This window comes from Zootoca vivipara, chromosome 5 (genome assembly GCF_963506605.1).
Source record: "Zootoca vivipara chromosome 5, rZooViv1.1, whole genome shotgun sequence".
In the NCBI taxonomy this organism is placed as follows: Eukaryota; Metazoa; Chordata; class Lepidosauria; order Squamata; family Lacertidae; genus Zootoca; species Zootoca vivipara.
Window position 1 is genome coordinate 39,408,232 of NC_083280.1, and position 25,265 is coordinate 39,433,496.

At 43.1% G+C, this 25,265-nt stretch overlaps 1 protein-coding gene across 1 annotated transcript; it reads left to right on the forward strand.

The window, feature by feature from the left end:
* Positions 1-290: 290 nt before the first annotated feature.
* MSL2 (MSL complex subunit 2) lies at positions 291-24,055 on the forward strand. Its single transcript, XM_035132393.2, has 2 exons — positions 291-1,027; positions 16,413-24,055. The coding sequence occupies exons 1-2, from the start codon at positions 883-885 to the stop codon at positions 18,071-18,073; spliced, it is 1,806 nt and encodes a 601-aa protein (XP_034988284.1). The 5' UTR covers positions 291-882; the 3' UTR covers positions 18,074-24,055.
* The last annotated feature ends 1,210 nt before the right edge of the window (positions 24,056-25,265 follow it).

Here is a 25,265-nt window from a genome sequence, read left to right on the forward strand (position 1 = left end):
CCGCAAAGGCCTGGCGTGAGGAGTGTGCAGGGCCGCTTAGCGTTGTTTTGATAATGGTGAGAGGATTACGTTCCCGAGCGCCGCGTCACTCCCGGGGGCAGCGCTACCGCTAACCGGCTTTAAGGAAGACACTGGGCCTTAGTCGGGCTCGCCCAGCGTCTCCCGAGCTCCGCCCAACTCGCTTGGGAAAGACGGCTCGGGCGCCCGACGAGACACGAAGGGGGTGGGTGTGCTGAGAGTGTGAGTGAGAGAGAGGGAGAGGGAATGGCCGCGCATGCGCAGTGGCGAACCCAGGCGGCCGCGGTGATGGCTACGCAGTGACGGTTGGATCTAACGGTTGCTATTGACGTTGGGGCTGGGGGGTGCGGTGGATGGTTCTTACGCCGAGAACGGCCGGGAGGAGCGAAGCCGTTGGCCCCGCGGAGGAGGCCCTGGGAGCCGCGCGGTGATGCGGCGGTGCTGAAACTCCGGGCGGAGGCGCCTCCCCCCCCGCCCCTACCAGAGCCGGGCCCGGGCCGTCGCCCTGCGCGCTGGGTTCGCGGATCCTGCCTCGGCCCCTCCCCCGCATGCGGGGCCTCCCCTCGGCCTGAGGCGCCCCGGGAGGGCGAGCGAGGAAGGCCGGCATGGCCGGCCGCCTGGAGTAGTCGCCTGGGCCGCCGCCGCCGCTCGGCGCGAAGAGGAGCTGCGGCGGGGGAGGGCAGGCAAGGGGAGGTGGCGGCGAGGAGGAGGAGGAGCAGGCCCCGGCTCCGGCTCCGGCTCCGGCCCTGGCTGTGACGGCGCTTCGATGCGGGGCTAGGAGTGCAGCCGCCCCTCGGCCTGCCCTGCCCGGGCGCGGAGCCGCGCTTTCTTCTCAGCCCGGAGCCGTCGGCCTCAGCGTCTGCGATGAACCCGGTGAATGCTACAGCCTTGTACATCTCCGCCAGTCGCCTGGTGCTCAACTACGGCCCCGGAGAGGACCCGCAGTGCCTGGCCGAGATCGGCAAGCTGCTGCCCTACTTCCGGCAGTCGCTCTCTTGTTGTGTGTGCGGTGAGTGAGGCGCTTTCTATTGTTCTGGGCCGCGGGCGAGCCGGCACCCTCCTTTTCCCTCCCTCCGTCCGTCCCTTTGGCTCGGTCTCGCCTCACTCGCTACACCCACTGGAAATGGGCAGGGAGCAAAGCCTCCGCCGCCTGTTCGGGCAAACCTCGCCTGGCAGCGGAGAGGTGCGCGCGCCCCGCAGGGCGACTCGCTCTTCCCTCCCGAGAGTTGTGAAAGTCGTCTCCCCGCGCTCCCCTCCTTGAAACTGACCTAGGAAGGGGCTTGTCGGCTCCTTGAGTAAATGCTGTAAATGACTGGGACACCCCCGGAGGGAGCGGGATACAGACAACAATAAGAACCTTTGCCGCTCTGTGAACGAGATGGGCTTCTGAAAACTTTAATATTTTTATAACCCTAATGGGGTTCCATACTTTGCCTGTTCGCTTAAGCGGAATAGCCTACGTTGATTTGTTAGGGCAAACTTTTGTTTGTTTGTTTTGCTAACACCTTAAAGACTAACTGTATGCTTACTTGAAAGTAAGCTTTATTATGGTCCTGTACTCCCAAGTAAGCGTGCATAGGATATCAGGCTAACACTTATAGCGTAGCATAAGTTTGGACTGACGGTGAGAATGTTTTCCATAGTAGGTCTGTTGTATAGTAGGTCTGTTACTCTGTGAAGTTAAAAGTTTTGGCAGTAGTTGTGTTTGCTTTGTGTACAACGCATTTGAAGACACACACACACACACACACACACACACACACACACACACACCGTATACAGTATAATGTTCGCTGAGTTGGTAAACAAGGCTTGAGGGAAAAAGTTGTATACTGAGAGGAAGGGGTAAGGTCATCCCTGTACTGATGGTGTTCAGTTTGTTTTGGTAGTTGGATAACAGAACTTCATGTGTAGAAACACTCTAACCAGAGTACTCAATACAGTAATGAACAACCTGCATTGTAAGGTTGAGCATAGGAGTACAGTAAATGCAAGCAGTCTTAAATTGCATAGGGACATTGTAACGTATACTGTTATCACTCTTTTAATGTACTGATACGATATATTTTAGTCATTTCATCTTAAAATTAACAGAAATAGGTTAAATATTTTTACTGCTACCATTTAGAACAGAGTTTGTGAGAGACTGGGATTGCTTTTTGCAAGAGGGAACAAATTTTAGACTGTGTGTCAGGTCCTTAACTCTTCATTCACATATTCCTTTTAAAAAAAGAATTCTCAGTTACATTGAAGGTATTAATTTAAAATAAAACCTAACTTCTGAAGTTCATCTCCAGTGAATGACTGGAGCTGACTCAAGGCACCTTGTCACCTCAGGCAGAGAATTCAGGTAGCTCCTAGTTCTCCGCAGTGCATAACTTGCCATTCCCAAAACTGAGTCCACACACCCATTTCTTATTGCTATGATCAAGCATTCTATTAAAGCCATTGGTTAACATTGAATTAAACAAAGTTTAACATAAGTTCTGTGCTTAAACTCTGTTGTGAAAGGGGAATAATATAGGTGATTTTCTACTAACCTGTCCTGTCAGTAGAAGGATTTATGCTTGTGTAGTGGCAATCCCTGCCCCCCCCCACTTTGCTCCAGGGGGTTGGAACACCTAGAGCAGATTTAAGGGTTGTGCGGTGGGAGGGGGGGGGAGAACATTTTGTTGCACGAGCAGAAATTTTTGCACTGGCAGAATGATTGTCATAATGCTATGTTGAATTTCACCCTATATGTGGTTAAATACCTGTCCTTTTCATTATGTCAATGGATCTCTTTCTACCTGAGACAACTGATTCAACCTTGTGATAGGGCTGGCATTTGACACAGCTGATACATTGGTGAGAAAATCTGGCAAAGCTAGCAACCTTGGTAGATCCTCAGCCTTGGTAGTGGCGCCCGCCCTGTGGAACGCCCTCCCATCAGATGTCAAAGAGAAAAACAGCTACCAGATTTTTAGAAGACATCTGAAGACAGCTCTGTTTAGGGAGGCTTTTAATGTTTAATAGATTATTTTATTTTATTTTTCTGTTGGAAGCTGCCCAGAGTGGCTGGGGAAACCCAGCCAGATGGGCGGGGTATAAATAATAAATTATTATTATTATTATTATTATTATTATTATTATTATTTATTATTATTTATAATATTAACCTTTTGGACTTGTGGGTATGTGGAATCGTGAGAGAATTTTGTGGGCACCAGTCTCAAAATAGCTGCTGTGGGGCATGGAAAAAGAGAAAACATGGAAATTGGATTAAAAGCAGATCTTCTTGTATTTTCATGATTTTTACATGGAACTTCCCCTAAGACACCATCAAATGATGGATGATATATGTCTCCATGGATTGATCTATAAAAATATTATTAAAATCTGTGTATATTATACCTGCAGGTCTCAGAGCGGTTCACAAGATAAAATCACAATATAAGAACACAAAATACATAATCAAAATAAAAACAAAAGCAATTCAATACCCCCCCCCAACACATTTTAAAAGTGCATTGGATGTCAATCAGTCAAAGAGGAATGTTTTTGCCTGGCGTCTAAAGGTGTATAATGAAGGTGCCAGATGAACCTCACTGGGGAGAGCCTTTCCACAAACAGGGAACCACTGGAACAAAGGCCCATTATTGTGTTGCCACCCTCCAGACCTCTCGTGGTGGAGGCACATGAAGAAGGGCCTACACAGATCCAATGCTTGTCACTGCCACCATGGTACAAAATGGAGATCTTCAGAACAAATCCATGTCCCATGGTAGCTCTGGCAAGCACTAGATAGTTGGTTTTTACAGTGCAATCAGTAGAAACCAATATTGGCAATAATTTAATGATGTTTCATAGGGATATCTTTGGGAGAAGAAAAGGCTAATAAGTAAACCATACACAAATCCAGAGTGGAGTCTCTAATAAGACTGTTGGATGGTGTCTTGTATGCCTCCTTCTGGCAGCTCCTGTTGCCAAGCTGGTGCCAAACTTATTGCTTTTATTTTCTTTGGATCACATCAGTGAGGCCTAGATGGGGGTCTTGTCATCTGGGCAGCTCAGGACCTCCATACACACTGCACAGGCTTTCGCCTGGGCAGGTCACTTCAGTGCTGCTAATGCAGTGGTTTGACTTCATCCCTGGAGTTACACTCCATTGTCTTTTGAGACAGACAGATGCCAACATAGAATCAGTGTTGCATGGAATATAGAATCATAAAGTTGGAAGGGACTCTGAGGATCATCTAGTCTAATCTCCTGTAATGCAGGAATATGCAGTATTCTCATATGGGGCTCGAACCTGCAACCTTGGCATTATGCTCTAACCTATTGAGCTATCTAGTTATCCAATAGGGCAGGCATCCCCAAACTTCGGCCCTCCAGATGTTTTGGACTACAATTCCCATCATCCCTGACCACTGGTCCTGTTAGCTAGGGATCATGGGAGTTGTAGGCCAAAACATCTGGAGGGCCGCAGTTTGGGGATGCCTGCAATAGGGCATATCTTGTAAAAATCACAATGATTCTTGCCATGGAGCCTTATTTCTGTGCCACGATGGCGCTGGTCTTCATGGTGTGCCCCATGTGCCTCTTTCTACTTGCATTGTCACTTTTCCTTGACACACTTACTTTTATGTTCCACAAATGCACATCCACCACAGTTCACTGTTCCATCATTTTGTGGATAGCCTGAGAAGGGAAGGGAGAGTGACCAATCAGATGGGAGAGGGAGGAGCATGTTTAAACTTTTGGTAGATGCCAGAGAGCACAGAGGAATTGATCAGAGAGCAAGAAAAACTCTTCTAGACATCCAGTTTTTCTTTCTGTGGGTTCAGGTGCGCTTGCTGGCACAAGCCTACTGGAAATGAATATAAAAGCACAAGACTCAGACCAATGTAGATTAGCAATAACCCTGACTGGAATCACTGGCGGAGGAAGGCGAGTGTGAGGTGTGTGGTACGCACCGGCTGTCAGTCGTGAGGGTGGGTGACCTCGCTGTGCCACTCCCTCCATGCTCTCCGTGCGGGCGGCTAGCGGTGCCCCCCCCTCTCCCGCCAGGCGGCTAGCGCCCGCTCTCCACACAAATGGCTAGAGATGCTCACTGCTTCAGTGGCTAGGGACGTCCCCCCATGCTCTCTGCGCAGGTGGCTAGGTATGCTTGCCGTGCAGGCGGCTAGCTCTGCCCCCGCGCCACTTTGGGTGCCAGGGCAGGTAGCTCCGCCCCTGACTGGAATACATGGTGTATTTTGATTTACTGAGATTCTGTTACTCCATTGCTTGATGCAGAAACAAGCTGGCTTGAATTTGATTTTAGCAAATTACTCTTTCCATTGTAAACCAAATGCTCTGTAGTCTTTTCTGAAAGTAAATTTTATTCCCTATCTACTGTAGGATTGCTTACTAAACTTTAAATGCTTCAACTTTGGAATCAGTATGAACATTCGGTTTGATGTTGCTGACAGGATCAAGTTTAACTGGATTGTGCTTTTGACTGTTGGTCGAAATCCTATGTGGTCTCTTTTTATTGTGGTTGCTTTAAAAAGGGCTGTTTCAACTGCTATATATTTGCAGTAACGCTCACTATGTTAAACATAGCTTTCATGTTTTTAGGCCATGTTATTCCTTCTAGTTCATGCTAGTGGTAAAGGGTCAGGATTGAGGACTTGATAGATGGGACTGAGGGGCCACATTTGGCCCATAGGCTGGAGGGTCCTGACCTTACCTTTGTTATAGGACATATGAATAACAATTTGAGGTGCTGTGGTTCTCCTACCGTAGAATCATAGAGTTGTAGAGTTGGAAGGGACCCCAAGTGAGTGGCCACTGGCGCTGGGCCTGCTGCCAATAAGAAAGGTATCTCCTTTTTCAAGTCTGTTAACGCATTTTCCCTTTTGTTCCAAGTGGCTTCAAAGTAATTTAAGTTGGAAACACTAGTAAGGAAAATATATTTGTGTTGGAGCTGGACATTCTGGTAGTAAATGGAAATACATTGATTTTTATTAATGAAGTTAAATTAGACATAATTCTTAGAACTGGAAGAACTGATAATTTGTATGATAGCGTAGCCATAATTGCTTAATAATAATAATAATTTTATTATTTAAACCTCACCCATCTGACTGGGTTGCCTCAGCCACTGTGGGTGGCTTCCAACACATAAAAAACATAATAAGACATCAAACCTTAAAAACCTCCTAATACTGTACAGGGCTGTTTTCAGGTGTCTTCTAAAAGTTGCATAGTTATTTATCTCCTTGACATCTGATGGGGCGGTGTTACAAAAGGAAGGTGCCACTACTGAGAAGACCCTCTGCTTGGGACTGATTGGTAAAAAAATGTGTTGAATACCAGCTCTTCCCTAGTTTACAATGACTGTTTATACACAAACAATATTTTTATGATAGTTAACCTGGTACTGAACAAAGTCCAAGATGAAATAATGACTCTTATTCTGCAAATCAACACCTCAAATATGGGTTCAGGAAATGCTAATCCTTAGGTCTCTGCCTAGGATGCATGGTATGTCATGGAGATTTGGATGCAGTTTAAAATGTAAGGTGAATGGAATTGATGGCATATTAGAACCAAATTTCAAAGGCTATTATTGTTACAGAAACACACATTGATTAAGCAGGATATAAATTTTAATAAAACAGAATCAAAAAGTGTTCTCTCTGTGAAATGAACAGTTTTGTTTGTTATTTGGTACAGCTGTATGTCTTCCTGTAGGGGAGAGAACTTATTTTTTTAACACTCAAAGGGCAATACAGTCATACCTCGGGTTACAGACTCTTCAAGTTGCGTCTTTTCAGGTTGTGTCCTGCGCCGAACCCGGAAGTACCTGAATGGGTTACTTCCGGGTTTCGGCGCTCGCGCATGCACAGAATCACTAAATTGCACTTTGTGCATGCGCAGAAGTGCCGAACTGTGACCCGCGCAGACATGGCACTGTGGGTTGCAAATGCTTTGGGTTGTGAACATGCCTCTCGCACGGATCATGTTCACAACCTGAGCATCCACTGTTTTTTATACAGTATTTGGAATTATGAGGCTGTATTCAATATTGCACAACACAGGAATCCAATGCAACAATGGAAACCCTGCTGCAGAAACAAACCACAAGGTTTAGATTAGGATTACATGTGAACAAGAATTCATGGTTTGTGTCTCTCCAAATAAGCCACAACTAAAAACTAAGGTTTGTTCTTAGCTTACCGTTCACAATAAGTCATGATTTAACTGTTTATTGTGACATGTGAACAGGACCAGTGTGTCAGCTGCCTGATTTGCAGCATATGAACATAGCTTTGTTTCTAAGTGAATACATGGTTAATCTGTGATCACATAAAAAAGACCGGTGGTGTACTTATTTTGTTCTTGAGAGTTTGCTTCAATTGGTGACTGAAAAAAAAACCTTTTACACACAATGGAAGATTAGAGACAATTGCCTAAAATATATTCTAGGATTTAGAGTAATATGGCCTATGTGGAGCTGCACCATAACACTCCTAATCTATTGCATATTATATGTGCGAGAGCAGAGTGATGTAGGCACATGTTGGGCATCTTGATCCCCAGATCTCACACACCTCATACTCTGCTGGTTCTGTGTTGTGGTTGCTAAATGAACTGGTTGGAATCCTGTGCTGCGATGTATGAGAGGAAGGCAGTGTCAGATTTGTGTCAATGGCTGTTCAATGAGTGTACAGTAGTAGATATGACACCTCCCCCCCCCCCCGTGAGTGGAGATGTAACCTCAGACCTCAAACAGTGGGGAGGATCCTAATTAACCTAGTGACTGCTATTCTCTTAGTTATTAACCTTTTCAGTGTCATAGTTGCAACAGTGACAATTTTGTGGTGATGCAGCATCAATTGTTACATTGCTACAATGCCATTATACATGCCAAACATGACAGTTCAATCATGCTGCAAAACTCATTGTGTTAGTTGCAGCAGGGCTATAACTTCATAATGTCACATTATCCTGCACAAGGGGGTTTACTGGTGGGTCTGTTTCAATCAAATGGGACAAATGGAGGAAACTTCAGTGCTCTAGATAAGTTTTAAAGTGGTGTTTGAGGAAGTCGATGTTCTCACATTGGTATCAGTTTTTAACAAAGCCTGGAATCTGTAAAACTTCAAGCTACCAGTAAAATAAAACAATACCGTGTTTCTCATATTATAAGACACGTCTTATATTTATTTTTTCCTCAAAAAAACACACCATGGCTTATTTTCAAGGGATGTCTTATTTTTTTAATTAAGTACTGTACTTTTGCAGTCCGAGGGCTTCAAGCACAGTGCGCTAAGGGTACTGCCAGGTCCCAGGGCTTCGGGCTTCACGCGCCGCGGCTCCTGCCGGCTCCCGGGGCTTAGCGCTGCTTCAGTTCGGATCCAGCCAGGTCCCGGGGGTTAGCGCGCGTGCGCTGAGGCTGTTGCCGGGTCCCAGGGCTTCGCCGCGGCTCCTGTCAGCTGTCTTGAGCTGCGGCTCCAGCCGGTTCCCGGGGGTTAGCGCGCGCGCGCGCTGAGGCTGTTCCTGGGTCCCAGGGCTTCGCCGCGGCTCCTGCCAGCTGCCGTGGCTTGAGCTACGGCTCCAGCCGGGTCCTGGGGGTTAGCGCGCGTGCGCGCTGAGGCTCTAGACGGGTCGGGTCCCAGGGCTTCGCCGCGGCTCCTGCCAGCTGCTGCGGCTTGAGCTGCGGGTCCAGCCGGGTCCCGGGGGTTAGCGCGCGCGCGCTGAGTCTCTTGCTGGGTCCCAGGGCTTCGCCGCGGCTCCTGCCAGCTGCCGTGGCTTGAGCTGCGGGTCCAGCTGGGTCCCGGGGGTTAGTGTGTGTGCACGCGCTGAGGCTCTTGCCAGGTCCCAGGGCTTCGCCGCGGCTTTTGCCAGCTGTCGCGGCTTGAGCTTCGGCTCCAGCCGGTTCCCGGGGGGTTAGCACGCGCGTGCTGAGGCTCTTGACGGGTCCCAGGGCTTTGCCGCGGCTCCTGCCAGCTGCCGCGGCTCCTGCCAGCTGCCGCAGCTTGAGCTGCGGGTCCAGCCGGGTCACGGGGGTTAGCGCGCTGCGCGCTGAGGCTCTTGCGGGGTCCCAGGGCTTTGCACAGGGGAAACCGAGGCTCCTGCTGGGTCCCGCGGCTTCGCCTCTCGCTCGGTCAGGGCTTTGCGCTAGAGCTTATTTTCGGGGTATGCCTTATTTTTCACCAACCCTTGGAAATCCTGTCATGGCTTATTTTTTGGGGATGCCTTAAAATATGAGAAACACGGTACTGTATGAGCAATTAGGAGGATTGCATGCATAATAGGTAGCTTTCCTTTTGTTTCATGTGATGTAAGATATGGTGCGATATTTTCCATCAGTATTGTATTTTTTTAAAATACAAGCTCCTGTAGTTTTAGAGGAAAATCCATATTTTATTGCATCATTGGTCAGTGTCTGCTTCAAAACAAAATAGTCCCTTGAGCAGCAATTGAGAGGGGGATTTCTGTACTGACAGAGTAGGCAGAAGGTAAATCCAGATCTACTGTAAAATATTTGGATGACACAGTAGATTGGTAAGGATTTCTGACTCGGTTATTTAACAATGGCAACAGCAAAATGACTCCCAAAATTATACTGCTGAAATGAAGAAAAATTGAGCGATGAGGTAATTAGAATCAATTATTGTATAGAAGGATTGTGAGCTGAATTCAGTTTTGGTACTCAAAACAAACTTGAACTCAGAATATTTTTGTATCATATATCTTTTGCAAATGGATCCACTTGGTGGCTCTTAGAATTCAAGTAAAAAACCAAAGCTGATAAGGCAAGTGTATCATATATCTTTTGCAAATGGATCCAAGTCTGATGGGTGTCTACCTTTACTCCTAGATCTTCACTTTCCCTGTCTGCCAGGCTTGCGGTTCTCACATTTCTTTCCAACTTGACCTTTTCCAGTCTCAAGTTTGTAAAATGCTCTTATTCAGGACTCAAATTTTATAACTAGAATAAGGATCATTTTTACAATTTTTACTACCAGAATTAGAATCTGCATAGAAAACTATATATGGTAATATATTTTTTAGGAGATGCTTGATACTAAATGTGATTGTCCTGCACTGAATCTTACTACCGGTTTTAAGACTGCTTTTCCTTAACAGTTGCCAGCTCCATTCCCCTCACTTCCTCACTTTCCATTAGTTCCCCTCCTGCTACCCTTTTTAGGAATTCTCTGGCAAGTCAGCTCCTCAGTATGTATAAGTGCTCAGATCATAGTGATGGTAGTCTCAAATCCCTTTCTCCTCTTTGAGTGGAATGCTGCTATGCTCATAGCTTCCTCTGAGGAAGGCCCTGAGAAATGTATGTTTTGAGTTAGAAAGAGTCTGGTGTCCTCACTTGATTTATATGCTTTCAGCTTTTTATTAAAGTTCCAACTTAACTTTGATACAGTGTACTGAAACATAATTTAGCATGTCATTAACTACCTTCAGTCTGCTTTTAGGTCAGTGATGGGGAACCTGGTAGCGAAATTAGACCTAGCAGGGGTGCTATTGGCTTGTGAGGCCATTTCCTGAAAACTACGCCTGACAGCAGCAGTGGGGAAAGTAAAGACAAGGGAACAATCAGGAGTCTTAAAGTACACTGAGGGAGGCTGCAGCTATAAGCAGTAATTGACATGAGCAGCAAACTTTGCAGGAATCAACTGAATGAAAAAGTTTCTAATTGAACATCCCAATGTAGCCAATCCACACTTGCAAAGGGATCTTCCTTTGCAACCTGGCTTGAGTTCAAGCTGGACTGCAAAGGCAGAAAATAAAGAATTTGGAGCACAGTTAGTGTGCGCTCATGTTTCTTTCCTTTGAAGCTGGCTAATGGATGTTGTGACATAGAATCATAGAATTGTAGGGTTGGAAGGGACCATAAAGGTCATCCAGTGCAATCATACTACCTGGCAGAAGATCAGCCAACCTCTGCTTTAAAAACAAGGGGCACCCGTATGTTGGATATTCTCTCTCTTTCTCTCTCTCTCTCTCTCTCTCTCTCTCTCTGTGTGTGTGTGTGTGTGTGTGTGTGTGTGTGTGAGAGAGAGAGAGAGAGAGAGAGAGAGAGAGAGAGAGAGAGAGAGAGAGAGATCATTTGTTCCAGAAACAGATACTGTAAGTTGTTTCAAGAAGCAGCAGAAGGCTGAAATTGTTTTGATGCAAGGATTGTCTGTGGGAACTTTTCTTTGGACATGCATACAGTATGACAGCAAGTACTGATAACTATGGTTCTGTGTAACTTGTAACTTGCTGTGAGTCTCCTGCTTGTGAATTGTGAGAGCAGCAAAGAGAGTGTCTTGGACTCTTGTTGGACTCTAAGCATGCCTTGACCACATCAGTGGTGAATGTCTATATGTATATTTGCTACCAATATGCTTTTATGCCAGTCAAGTAAACTTCTACACTTGACTGAATCTTTATGGCATCCATGAGTGTTTATTGCCTACTGTGTGTACCTTCAACCCTGAAGACATTTCCAAGAAAGGAGCTGCGTTGAGATGTAACTGCTGAGTATGAATACTGACACATACACGCAGCGAAAGTGATGCCGGACCCAGTCTTTCTAAATCACCCATCAGAGGTTGATGGATTGATCCAACACTATATCCACCTCTTGTGGGCATTTGCCTCCATCCTTCATGTGACAGCCCTTTAGTTATTTGAAGATGGCTATCTTATCTCCTCTCAACCTCTTCTTTTCCAGGCTAAATGTACCCAGCTCCCTCATCTCTTCCTCATAAGACTTGCTCATCTTGGTCACACTCCTCTGCACATGTTCCTAGACCAGATTATCTTGGTGGGATGCATTATGGGGCAGCACCCACTGTAAGCACCCACTGGGGAACTACAATGTGGCACAGCTCCCTAGTTCGTCCTCAATAACTGTTGGGATCTTGAGTCAGCTGTAATGTCTGATCATAGTGTGTTTGGTAGATCACCATGTAGACCACGGCAGTCCAGCCCATGGCCTGAGGGCCTCATGTGACCCTCAAAGCCTTTTATTGGCGGCCCTTAACAACATTTGACAACTTCACCCCCAAAAAAGACTCCCCACTGCCTTTCCAAAGCTGGGTAAGGAGGCACTGGGCTTTGGGAAGGAGGTGTAAGGGCTCTGACAGGGTCCTAGAGTACACCTGCCTCCTTCCCAAAGCTTAGTTTTCACTTTCCGAGCTTTGGAAAGGAGGTATGGGGTTCTAGAACCCTGCCAGAGCCTTGCATCTCCTTCCCAAAGCCTTACTTAGCTAGCTAAGGGAAGGCAGCATGAGGGCGGGTTTTTTTTTAAATACATTTTTTGCCTCTCCCACCCCCATGCACAGCAACTGACTTTGTATGAAAAATTGGACTATCCTGATGTAGACACACTACCACATGTACTCTGATTGGCAGCAGGAAATAGTGCTGGATCAAATAAAGGCAGTGGGCAGTTAAATTCAGTGGATATTTGGTTGGGGTAATCATTGGCAACATCATGGCAGATTTAGAGGTTATATTGGCTACGGTAGCAGCAAATTTAGTTAAATAACAGCCAAAGAAGATTCATGACGACAACATGTGGTCCACAGGTTGCCCATAAGTGTGTTAAGTTGAGAGTTGATTTGCCTTCATTAAAATTTCAACTCTCAATTAGCAGGGTTTTGTTGTTTGTAATTCAGTGAGTCATTAATAGTAGTATTGCCTAAGATTGCCTCCAGCTCATTTATGCTCTTAGAAAAGTTAGGTATAGAGCTTATCTGTATCTTTGTTCACAAAATCTCTACTACTTTTGTGGTGGTTATCTATATATATAAAAATGTAGGCATTGCGCACGCGGATGAAACAGCCATTCTCCGTAACTGCTGAACCGTAATATAACAAATTTGGCCACAACGTGCCATGCCCATCAGGGAGGGATCTGGCATAATTCCCCCCCCCAAAAAAACCACACCTTTCACACCTAAAATAATGATTAAAGGTAAAGGGACCCCTGACAATTAGGTCCAGTCGTGACCGACTCTGGGGTTGCACGCTCATCTCGCATTATTGGCCGAGGGAGCCAGCGTATAGCTTCCAGGTCATGTGGCCAGCATGACAAAGCCACTTCTGGCAAACCAGAGCAGCACATGGAGATGCCGTTTACCTTCCCGCTGTAGCGGTTCCTATTTATCTACTTGCATTTTGACGTGCTTTCAAACTGCTAGGTTGGCAGGAGCTGGGACCAAGCAACAGGAGCTCACCCTGTCACAGGGATTCGAACTGCCGACCTTCTGATCAGCAAGCCCTAGACTCAGTGGTTTAACCCACAGAGCCACCTGGGTCCCACTAAAATAATGATTAAACACAAAAAGTGGCACCCAAATTAGACGTCACCACCAGAAGCTCTGAAGACTCCAGCAGCTGCGCTGCCATATGACACCACAAAATTCCACAGCAACCAACTGAAAACAGTCCTTTTGCAGTAACAAGGCCCAGCTTTTTCAATAGGCTGCAGCACTGCCAAGCAGGGAAAAACAAACAGAATAGGGCCTTTCACAACGGGGGGCGGGGACACAGGGATGAGGCACAACACATAGCCATGGGGGGGAGGGAGGATCCTGAGTCAGCCAAAGCAGTGGGGGGTGGGTTGGGACAGGGAAAACTGAGTTGGCCGACAGCCAAAACGACCATTCCACCTCCAAAGCCCAAACCCAAAGCCTCTCCAAAGGCTGCATTAATAAACACCTGGCAGCATTAGGCAGTCATTCATTTTTTCCCCTAACACACACTTGGGGGCATGACGAGGGGTTTTTGCTTTTTAATTTAGTGGGCGTTGTGTCACGTGCGGGGCTACGGCGGCCATTTTAAGTAAGGGCAGTCATGCCCCTTTTAACCTAGGCTTTATACTATGACTGATTGCCAGCCTCTGCGTCTTTAAAAAAACAAAAACAACCATGCACTTTCTCTCCCCGGTTTAAGTCCTCAAAGCAACACCACATCCTACATTCAAAACACCTACTCCAAAATTAGAAAATCCAAAAAACCAAAACAAACAAACAAACAAACCACAAAACACACAACAACGCCCAAATTATACAATACCCACCAAAATAAATGTCAACCCAAAAAATAAAATTAAACAATAGTAACTTCTGCTTCTCATGTTCTTATTTTTTAAAAATAAGATATATATATATATATATATATATATATATATATATATATATATATATATATGTTCACAATGTGTGTGCAGTAGCCAATGTATGGAGATATAGGGAGGAAGGGACAACACTCCCCAGGGACAACAGAGGGCTCAGACAAAAGTAAATATACTGGGAAATAGAACCCAGAAACTGACAGTTCCTTCTCCAAGGGTGGGGGCCAAGGTATGGAGAAACAGGGGGGAGGGGCCAACACTCCCCGGAGACAACAGAGGGCTCAGACGGGGGTGGGTGGGGGAGTCAGGACAGCGTGGGGCCAGTCACAGGGATGTGCCGCGGGGGTGGGGGGGGAAGGGGGCTCGATAGCTCATGGGTTGGGACAGGGAGGGGGCAGGATAAGTCATGTGTCCGGACAGAGTGGGGGGAATCACAGGAAAGAACAACAGCAACGCATGGTCAGGCCAGCTAGTATTTTATAAATGTAGTAAACTGGGATAGAGATTGTGCTCAGGCATTGCAAGCTGCTAATAAGCCTGCTTTCTTTAATAGTTATATTGCTCGACTTGCTGTTGGCATTTAGTAAATGTACTGTTTTCCCTTAAATTAATAACATAGTGGATGATCGTCTGTTCTTATGTGCAGAAATGCACATGTTCAAGCTGTGTGTGCACAGGAGGGGATGATGCAGCAGGAGACTGAATTGTCCCTAATTGATTTTTGTGCGTGTACTTGCGATTTTTCTTAGCCTGCCGCTTCTTTTATTTCAAGCTCTTCTCATTTTAATAACTTGCAGTTTCATTTTTTATTTATTTTTCTTCCTTTCTTTAATACAGAATAGGTAACTGCCTCTGTAGTATTTTCTGAGGAAGGGTTTCAGGTCCTTTGACTTGCACAGTCAAATTCTGTATATTTATCTGTGTTTGTGTGTGTGTGAACACACAGAGACCATTTTCAAGCATCTTTTATCATTTTACTCAGATGACTGCTATTTCTTATTGTTTGTTTAACATTAATTGCCTAGCTACACATTATGCTAGTCACACGTGAGCTCTTTTTGTAGAGTATTCTGGAGGATTCCCTGCCAAGAGGCAGAGAGCAACATTAGAGGGGATGGTACTGTAATTTCTTTTTGAAGGTAAATACTACTGGCTCTTTCTCTCTCTCCTCTCCTCTGCCTTTTACCTCTCTTCTTAGCTGCCTGCTACATATCCCTAAGATATGGTTAGAAGAGAGACGAACTGTGGAACTTAGCCACTAAGTGGAGAAAGAGAAACAATTCATCCTTCACTGTTTGTGTGATTTCTGCCCCTTCCAACTTTCTGTCCCCTTGTTGTGGACCCGTTGGAACTCTCATCAACTAGAGCAGCCTTGCAAGGTGGGACTGCACTCATGGGGTAAGCATAGCGCATAGCAAAGCTCCACGTGAAGAATTCATGAGAATGTTTCAGCTTTATATCACAACTATAGCTAAAGTATTAAATAGCAGGTGCAGGTATCTTTTGGTTGACATGTTGAAAGTATTGAAAAGCTGATACATCTGATAGCTTTTCAGATGCGTGCGGTAATCTCTTTCTTACTGTCTCCTGGCTTTTGAACTGCAAGGTGAAGGAAGATGTGCAAGTAATGATGGACATACCTTGTATTCTTTGTGTTATTTTTATAGTTTATGTTTGAAAAAAGTGATTTAAAAATATCTATGTAAACCACATCACTTTTTTGCCACCTTTTGAGCATTAAGGAATACATGGCTTTTTTACCTAATTGTTAATCTCTTTTCTTACTTGTGACTCAATGTTGTGTTTTTCCCTTCCCATTTGAAAACAGGATTGGTGAAAGTCAGTGAAATTCTTAATTCAAAAAACTTTTAGTTCTCCAACAGGGGCAGCAGCACATTTCTGCTGCCAAGGTATAAGTATATTTAAAGAGTTGTGCCACCTTGCTGAATTTACTTAATTTTTGCCAAAGAATTTACTACGCCTTGTCCCAAAAATTGCAGGGCATTTTTCAAGGGCTTATACTATTGAGAAATCTAGTAAGCATGGTTTGGTGCAATACCAGAGAACACATGAGAGGAGGGGGATTTGATCAGTCATTTGCTGATGGTTGCAAGAATTCTGTAATTTGAGCAAATATTTGTCAATGATTGCAGAAGTATAGAATTTTCTGGGCTTCACTCTAATTGTACAAAGCCAAGTGAATATGGTGGAGCACTGAGAGTGAGAATATTTGTTTGGTGGCTGATGAGTTTTTAAAATACTTTTTTTTTCATTTTAGGAAATCTGCTGCAAGATCCAATTGCACCCACCAATTCCACATGCCAGCATTATGTATGCAAAACCTGTAAGGGCCAGAAGATGATGATGAAACCATCGTGTAGTTGGTGCAAGGACTATGAGCAGTTTGAAGAAAATAAACAGTTAAGCATTCTAGTGAATTGCTATAAAAAACTATGTGAGTACATTACACAAACACCACTAGCACGGGATATTAAAAAAGCTGCTGAGACTTCTCCAGATCTATTGACTTTGCTTAAAGATGGTGCTGCACTCCATGAAGATACAGAAGAAACATCTGATGAAGCCGTTGCATTGTGTATCACACATTCCCCATCACCTTCAACCTCAGAGCATGCTAATGAGCCTCCAGCATGCCATTCTTCTGTTCCTGAAAGCACATATGAGTCTGATGTGAAAGGCTCCACTATTAATGGGTTGCCCAATTGCAATGGGCTGTCAGTAGATAAAATTGGAGCAAATATTCCTTCTCCTGAACATGCAAATACAGTTGATGTGTGTAGCCCTGCACAGTGCATAGAAACTGACGACAATTCTAGCAATCTTCAGCCTGACCAGTGCTTAAAAAGTGACGATATTTCTAGCAATCTTCACCCTGGACAGTATGTAGAAACTGAAGCTATTTCCAGCAGTCTTCAGCCTATCTGTGATCCAGTTTCTCCTAGTGACTTGTGTGTGGCAAGCAGTGATACTTGCAGTTTCAGCAAAGACCCCAAACCTGGTGATTCTCTTCTACTTAGTGTTGAGGAAGTGCTGCGGAGCTTGGACTCCAACACAGAGGTCTGTGGTCCTAATCTGCAACACAGCTTGGAAACCAATATATCCAACGGCCCTTTTTTACAGCTTTGTCCTCCACCTCCTAGCCATAGCATGTTCATGTCAATGGGTGCTTCACCTTATGGGATTTCATGTACAGCTGCGACACCGAAGGCGGTAAAATTAAATAGAAAGCGATCGCGTTCTGAAAGTGACAGTGAAAAGGTTCAGCCTCTTCCAATTTCCAGCATCCTTTGTGGCCCAACGTTGGGAGCCTCAGCCCCGGTAACAGTGAAACAGGATACAAAGATGTCTTTGCAGCCTGTTGCAGCTGTACCAAATGGAGGCACCGCTCCTAAAATAGGCAAAACTGTACTCTTAGCAAATAAAGGCATGAAAAAGACTCTAGACCACACCGCCAAGAAACCCCACCCGAAATCCAAAACAGGAATGCTGAAAAAATCAAGAGGTGGCAGTCATGTGCCAGGCGGTCTAACAAAAACGGTGTACAAAAAGCCACAGGAAAAGAAGGGGTGCAAATGTGGTCGAGCCACCCAAAATCCAAGTGTTCTTACATGTCGTGGCCAACGCTGTCCTTGTTACTCGAACCGTAAAGCTTGCTTAGACTGCATATGCCGTGGCTGCCAAAATTCATATATGGCTAATGGGGAGAAGAAACTGGAGGCATTTGCAGTGCCAGAAAAGGCCTTGGAGCAGACTAGGCTTACCTTGGGCATTAATGTGACAAGCATTGCTGTGCGCAATGCCAGCACAAGTACCAGTGTAATTAATATGACAGGGTCACCAGTAGCAACGTTTTTAGCTGCCAGTACAAACGATGATAAGAACTTGGACGAAGCTATAGACATGAGATATGACTGCTGAGTCAATTTTTTTCTTTTTGATCTTTCTCTCCTGCCTTTGGTAGGGGGACTGCTATAATTTTGAGGGCAGCTATGGTTCTGATTAACTTGCCGGAGCTCCTGCATATAGATCACTTGTATCAAGTGTTTTTCATTGCTATGTTGTGTGTTAGTGTCTGGGAAATAGTTTGACGGTAATTGCGGAGTTACCCTGAAACTGTCTTTTGTTCTTACAGCACCTCATAGTTTCAGATCAAATGCTAATGTAAATGATTTATAATACACAATTACTTTTGGGCAAATACTGACCTTGTACCAGTTCATGCTTTGTGCTTAATCAGAGATTGATTGAATATACAACAATGGTTTCTAGTCAGTCCATCACAGTTGTGGTAATTTATTATGTACCCATGTTTAGAGTCAATGTCGCAGGAAATCAGCGTCACGCTCATGCTGCAGATGTAGTAAAAATGTCACAGCTAGTCTTCTATTACCACGTTATTGTGGATAGGGAGATTAGTAATGGAGCACTTTAAACTTGTTCAAAAATTTAAGTTATTTTAATTTTTCATCTAGTGTATGCTGTCCTGAAGCAAAGAAAACTACGAAACTGGGCCCTACTGTCAGATTTGAACACTCAAGATTCTCAAATATATGTTTCTTTTTCTCTAGAGTAATATTTCAAAAATACCAATAGAAGTTCCATTGTCATGAAGCAGCCTTTGAAGATTTATTATTATTTTATTATTATTTTTGGAAGAATCTGCAGATTGATGTCACTAGTCTTTTGCATTATGTGTCATACTGTAAACGTTAATCTTCAAGTTATTATTGTGGAGTTCATTATGAAATAGGTAATGTATATTTTGGAATGTGCTAGTTAGCTACAAAATAAAAGCAATTTAATTCTCATGCCAAAATTACTGAGACATCATTGTATACGTTAGTTTTTAGCTGTTGGCAAGAGCATAGCCCCTCTCCCTTCACACAAACATGTTTGGAATAATAGCGGCATGATGACACTGTACGGGCATTGACTTTCTGCTGAGGTCCTCCCATGCAGCTACTACTTCAAGATCCTAGTGCCTGTTTCCCCCAGCCTTGCTTGCATAAATCTGCTCCTATCTGGGTGGAGTCCTGGATAGGATTAGACACCAGCTGGATGCACCAAGATGAGACAAAGCAGCGCATTGGTTGAAAGTGACTAACATGTTGCTGTGTACCCAAGTTTGGAACAGCAGGGATGTGCCAGGCATGGAATTGGTGTGGTGGATGTTGCAAGTTAATCTTGGAGCCCATCAGAGCTGTTCTACATCCTGCTCCATACACAAGCTTTTGTCTTTAGCTTATTTCCAGTTATACTATGAAAGAAACAGCAAACTGTAAAATTGAAAATATACCACTTTGTATCAATCCTCCTATTGTTGAGATATGTGCCTAGAACTGGGATACTCAGTGTGGTAGCATCCAGATGTTAGATTGCAACTCCTATCATTCCTGACCATGCTGACTGGTGCTGATGGGAGTTGTGATCCACATCACCTGAAGGTCACCATGTTGGCTACTTCTGGTCTAGCATTTAAGTTCCTCAATTTGCGTATCTATGGGCTGACTAGAATGGAAAAGATTACCCTGCTATTTTAAGGGCAATAGTTCAATAGCCTGTTTGAAGAGAAGTGATGCCAGAATTTCTAAAACTCCTTTACATTTGCCATCTAGTTGTTCATTAAGTGACATTGTCAGGGAATTATGACGTTAGACACTTTGGATTTGGCACAAAGCATGTACAATGATGGTTACTAGGTCTGAAAAGTAAGCAAAAGGTTTTGGACACCAATTGGATGATGCCTCCTTTTTGTTCTGTAGTGTACCATGGTGTCATTTTATGTGAATGTGGTCAAATAGCGTTTTTGTTGGCTTTTTGGTTTGTTTCCTCCCTGTCTTTTCTGTGGGTAGGGCAGGGTGTGTGTGTTTGGGAGGGGGGGTTAAAGCCATAGAAAGAAGGATGTGATGTACGTGTTCCGTATGTACTTTTTTTGTTTCTGTTTTGCAAGAAGAGTTGAAAAATATTTTTGATAATGAGAGTAAATGGTGGAAAATGCTCTTTAGTATTCTCGTCTCTCTTTTTTTGCCAGCCCAAACTCCTGAATTCTGTGTTTAATTTTGAGGTTTACTATGTCCTATTAAAACATAATTAGTTAAATATTTGTGATTTTTGTGTGGACCAAATGGGATCTGCCATTATCTACTTCAGTGTTCTAACCTTTACTTATTAGTGTAAATCCAATTATTTCAGTATTTGTAAGACTAATCAAACAAACCAAAATCCTGGAGTGCTATTCCCACTGCCTGGGTATTTTCTGCAAATGTCTGTAGAACTGTTAAGTTTTTCCCCAAGACTACTACTAGTATAGTTCTGAAGCTCCAATACGTCATGAGTATGCCTTGGTCCCCAACTGTGGGAATGATTTCAATCTATCTCACAGCTATACTAAACAGTATTCCAGTAGCTGGTGATTAAGATCAACTGTTCTTTGGAACTGCTTATTGGAGATTCCACATCTTTAATGTATTGCTGGTGGTAAATTCAGGTTTGTTTTAAAAACTAATTTTCTTCTACACTGCCAACATTCTTAAACTGTGTATTAAAAATTGAGCTGATTAATAAATGCCAGTTTTTAAATTTTTATTTTGTTAAACTACCCAGGGAAACAATTTGATACCATTTAATACTCTGAATACTTGGTTTCTAAAGGAGACTTTTTGTTTCATTTCATTAAAAGTTGTTTTGTTAATTTCCTGCAGCTTCAAAAATTTAATAAAGCAGTGGGGATAACTCATATGTTGGTAATAAGAGGACTGTCAAATCAATGATCTTGCATCCCTGTGCTTGGGCGCCATTTTTTCTATGTTGTTTCCTAGACTGCTTTATAGTCATTTGACAGAAGGAACAAGAGGATCACTTTGGGCTAATTTGCATATACCTTATCTTCTTTTCTTTTTAAAGTTGTTGGTTGAAAAATAGTGTTTGTAAAGTACAACACAAGTGTTTTTCCCAGAATAAAAAACACTTGCACTGCACTACAGAAATTACTGCCACATGGGAAAACTACTGAAACCCAAGCATGGAGTCAAATGAAGAAGGCAGAAAAAGGCACTTTGGAGCAGCTGTGAGCACTTGAACATGTTTAATTCTGGATTTAGGTATTGGACCAGGTTTGTATGATCCCAAAAGGAGTCCAATTGTGCAGAAATCAAGCTTCAGGACAGGCAAAAGAATGTACTTCTTTACACAGCACATGATGTAGCGATGGCTTTAAAAGAGGTTTATACCAATTCATGAATGATAAGGTCATCAGTGACTATGTATGTTCTCCCTCCATTTCAGGCACAGCTTTTGAGTACCAGTTGCTTGGATACACAGGTAGGGAGACAATGCTGTTAACACTGCCATGGACCTCTGATTGGCCACTATGAAAATAGGCTGTTGGACTAGATGGGTTATTTATATTCATATGCTCATACAGAAATATTGTAAATATTTCAAAATCAGAAAGGGTACTACGTAGGCATTATAGATGGTAGCCGAATCTCACTCTTGGAAGAAGAGTCACTGCTAATTGCTCAAAAGCAACACCCCTGCCACCCATTGCTATCTGAGCTGTAGATCCAGGAGATGTACTCCATGGTGCAATTTTTTCTCTAGGGCAGTGTGAACCTACCTCCCCTGCTTGAGCCAAGACTTTTCACTGATTTGATGAGCTTGAAGAAATTGAATAATTAAAAATACAACAGGATGCTGCTAATATATTGGTATTTCACGCCAAACTAACATTATTTTACCCAACTGCTGTACATAAAATAGCAGGGAGGGCAAGAAAAAATTCTTTGATTAGTCTATGAGTGGTTATGACAACAGTTGCTCTGAGAATGCCTCAGTAGGTAGAAACAACCATCTCAAAGCTGTGCCACCTATTCCATTATATTCTTTGATAGTCTGTGATGCTGAGAGATGCTATAGTCGTGTAAATGGAACTGTTTAGTCATACCTGGGTGAGCCTTGGTGTCACATAACGCTCCTCTCGCAGCAAGCCACAAGGAGATGTGAAGCATCTGCTTCCATTTTTAATCTCTGGTCTGTTATATCCATTAAGGACAAACTACTTAACCTCTGGTTTCTTGAAACAAGCCACGGTCACACCATGGTTTCTTATCCTGGCTTGTTCCAAGAAACCATAGTTTAACCACAGTTCCCAGGTCTGTCATAACAAGAAAGTCCAGTTAATTTAAACCTGGCAGCCTTGCTTATAAAGTCCTTTATTATAAGCTAATAATATCTGCAGTTAATGGTGCAGTCACAGGCAGTAATCCAACTTGACCAGATTTATAGAGCAATTATTTACGTGCTTATTTGGGAAGTGCTTACCAGTGGTATGCAACTAAGTTTTATGGACCTAACTTAGACATGTTCATTAATTTCAATGAGTCTACCCTAAGTAAAACATAGTTGAACACCTTCCAGAATGCAAGAATAGTATAATAAACATCTTTATTAATTTTCAGAAAGCATAAGTGACAATATGACCTCACATAAACATCAGAATGAAAATACAAATGAAAACAATAATGACAATGATAATAACCCCCCCATTTACATTTGGACATGTAATTAACCCTCTGATATTGCGTATCTCAGGTTCAGGGAAGAGCACAAAAGGAAATTGGTAAGTACAACCGAGCAACTACAACACAGCAAGCAGTATCACAAGGTAACAGTCTGATTTTTCCTCTTTGCATGTTCAACAGTCCAACAACAGAGTCTTGTAGAGATTTTCACGACTACATTTTCACAAATGGTCAAAGCATATAACCCAGAGATGGGTGTATGCCAAAGGAGGCGAGTAACTTTATTCTACTTTATAAACAATTTAAAAAATCCCTTTTGACCTCTCCACACTAACTGTCTGGATCAGTTTTTCTAGAAGTACAATTTGCCAGATTTGGTACCAATGCTCAGTATTGACCTCTTTCAAATCCTTCCAATGTCTAACCACAAGAGATCTGGCTGCCACTAATAAATGGCTAACAATTGTTTCCATTATGCCTAACAATTGTTTTCATTATAAGTGTAAGTACTGGTCTGGAAGGCCAATTGTGGCATGAGATGAACCCATTGGCCTGTTATGAAACTAATTTCCTGAAACACTTGCACCCAAAATTCCTGCACCTCTTTACAATTCCATTACTGTACAAGTGGAGGCAAGTGCCCACATGTCAACTCCAACTTAGAGGGGAAGTCTGGGTACGTGTGAGATAATCTCCTTAAATACTGTCAATGGAGAAGTTTTAATTATGCCTTCCTAGCAGTTGGTGGCAGGTATTTAAAGGGCAGCTTAGACTACAATGTATTACAGTCCTCTTGATTTTGATGTTAAGGTCATGTTTCCACAGTTGATTAAAAAACAAACATATTTAATAGTGTACAAACTATAAAAAGAAGCACTTTAAAATCTGGTACACAATATTTTTAAATACCAATACCAATGAACAGCATCAATAGCCATTTTTATATATTGGATACAATATCTCATCACTATTAGACCAAATCAAACAGCTTTTGCTCAGATTGCATGAGCTGGCAAATAGCACTTTCTTGACTGCCAGTTTCAGAAGGAATTAATATTTGAAATTCTGATATCATAGGAGATAACATTGGTATTAACAACCCTGACTTGTGCATCCAGACTCTGAACATTGCCATAGTAAAATGATTTATGATCTATAAAAGTGAGTGCAATTTATGCTTTCAGAAAGGAGGGATATTAATCGGGATTCCTTCTGCTATGGTCTTTGAACTAACATAACGAATGCTGTTTTATTCTAATTTACGTTAATTCACCCAATAACCTGGCTCTCTAGTTGGGCTCACTGTTTCATTTTGTCTTCTAAAATAAAAGACTGATAAGACATTTCTTACTTGGTTCACCTCATAATACCGTAAATCTCAATACCGTGTTTCTCATATTATAAGACACGTCTTATATTTATTTTTTCCTCAAAAAAACACACTATGGCTTATTTTCAAGGGATGTCTTATTTTTTTCCTCCTCCTCCTGCCGCGGCCGGCATTGCTGCTGCGCCTATCACTATGTCTTATTTTCGGGGTATGGCTTATATTCCTTGAATGCTTAAAAATCCTGCTATGGCTTATTTTATGGGTATGTCTTAAAATATGAGAAACAGGGTATTAAGGGAACCCCTTCCTGAGCTGGTTTAGATAAAATGGATTTCCTAATCAATGGCATTGCTGAACCAAAGATAAATTTTCTTTCCTTTGCCATTTCTGAAGCTGCTTCTTGGAGACCCAAACTGCCAGGTTTGAAAGAAATACAATAATGTTGGAAAAATAAGTATCATTAGACAGTCCATGAGACTAAGATTGATTCTTCCCCATCTAACTACACATTTATTAATTTGTTGTCACACGTTCCGATAATTGGCTTTCTATAACTTAGATTCCTTGTAATATATATTTTCAAAAACCAAACAACTGAATCTGAAACACTGAGGGAAGAGCTCTCTGAATCTTGGGCGTATGTACCTCCAGCTTATTAAAATTAACTTGGAACCCACTCACTTCCTCAGAAGTGTGGAGCTCGTTTTTAAAGCTGTGCCACCGCATTTAACGACTGAGAGGTGGTCAGACTTATGTATATCACGGGCACACGTGCCTAACAAGAAGTATTCAAAATATTGACTCCTTTGATATCAGGGCTGCTTTGAAAAATGGCATTCAATGTAATAACTTTTGTATTGCTATCCTATGCATGCTTATTTTAATCATGCTCCAAATTATGGGATAACTGGGGCTTGCTGTATTAGAATTGCAAGATGATGGGCATTAATGTTTTATATTAATAGCAATGTGTGTGTGACCAAAATGGAACTGACAAAAAGCATGCAATTAAAAAAAATTTCTTACATAATCAAGTTGAAATAGATTGGATTTGGCACAAGGACCAGACTACACATCAGTCCAGATTGGGTTGCTCATTTGCTATCCTGTAGACTTGCGCTTATTCCAACTGATTAAATGTGGTAGTAAATTCTGTAGAGTACAAGATCACTTATTTCAGACTCCATTCTAAAACTTTTCTTTTTAATTATTTCTGTTTCTGAGATACAGCACATTAATTCCTATCTTGCGGGGGGAA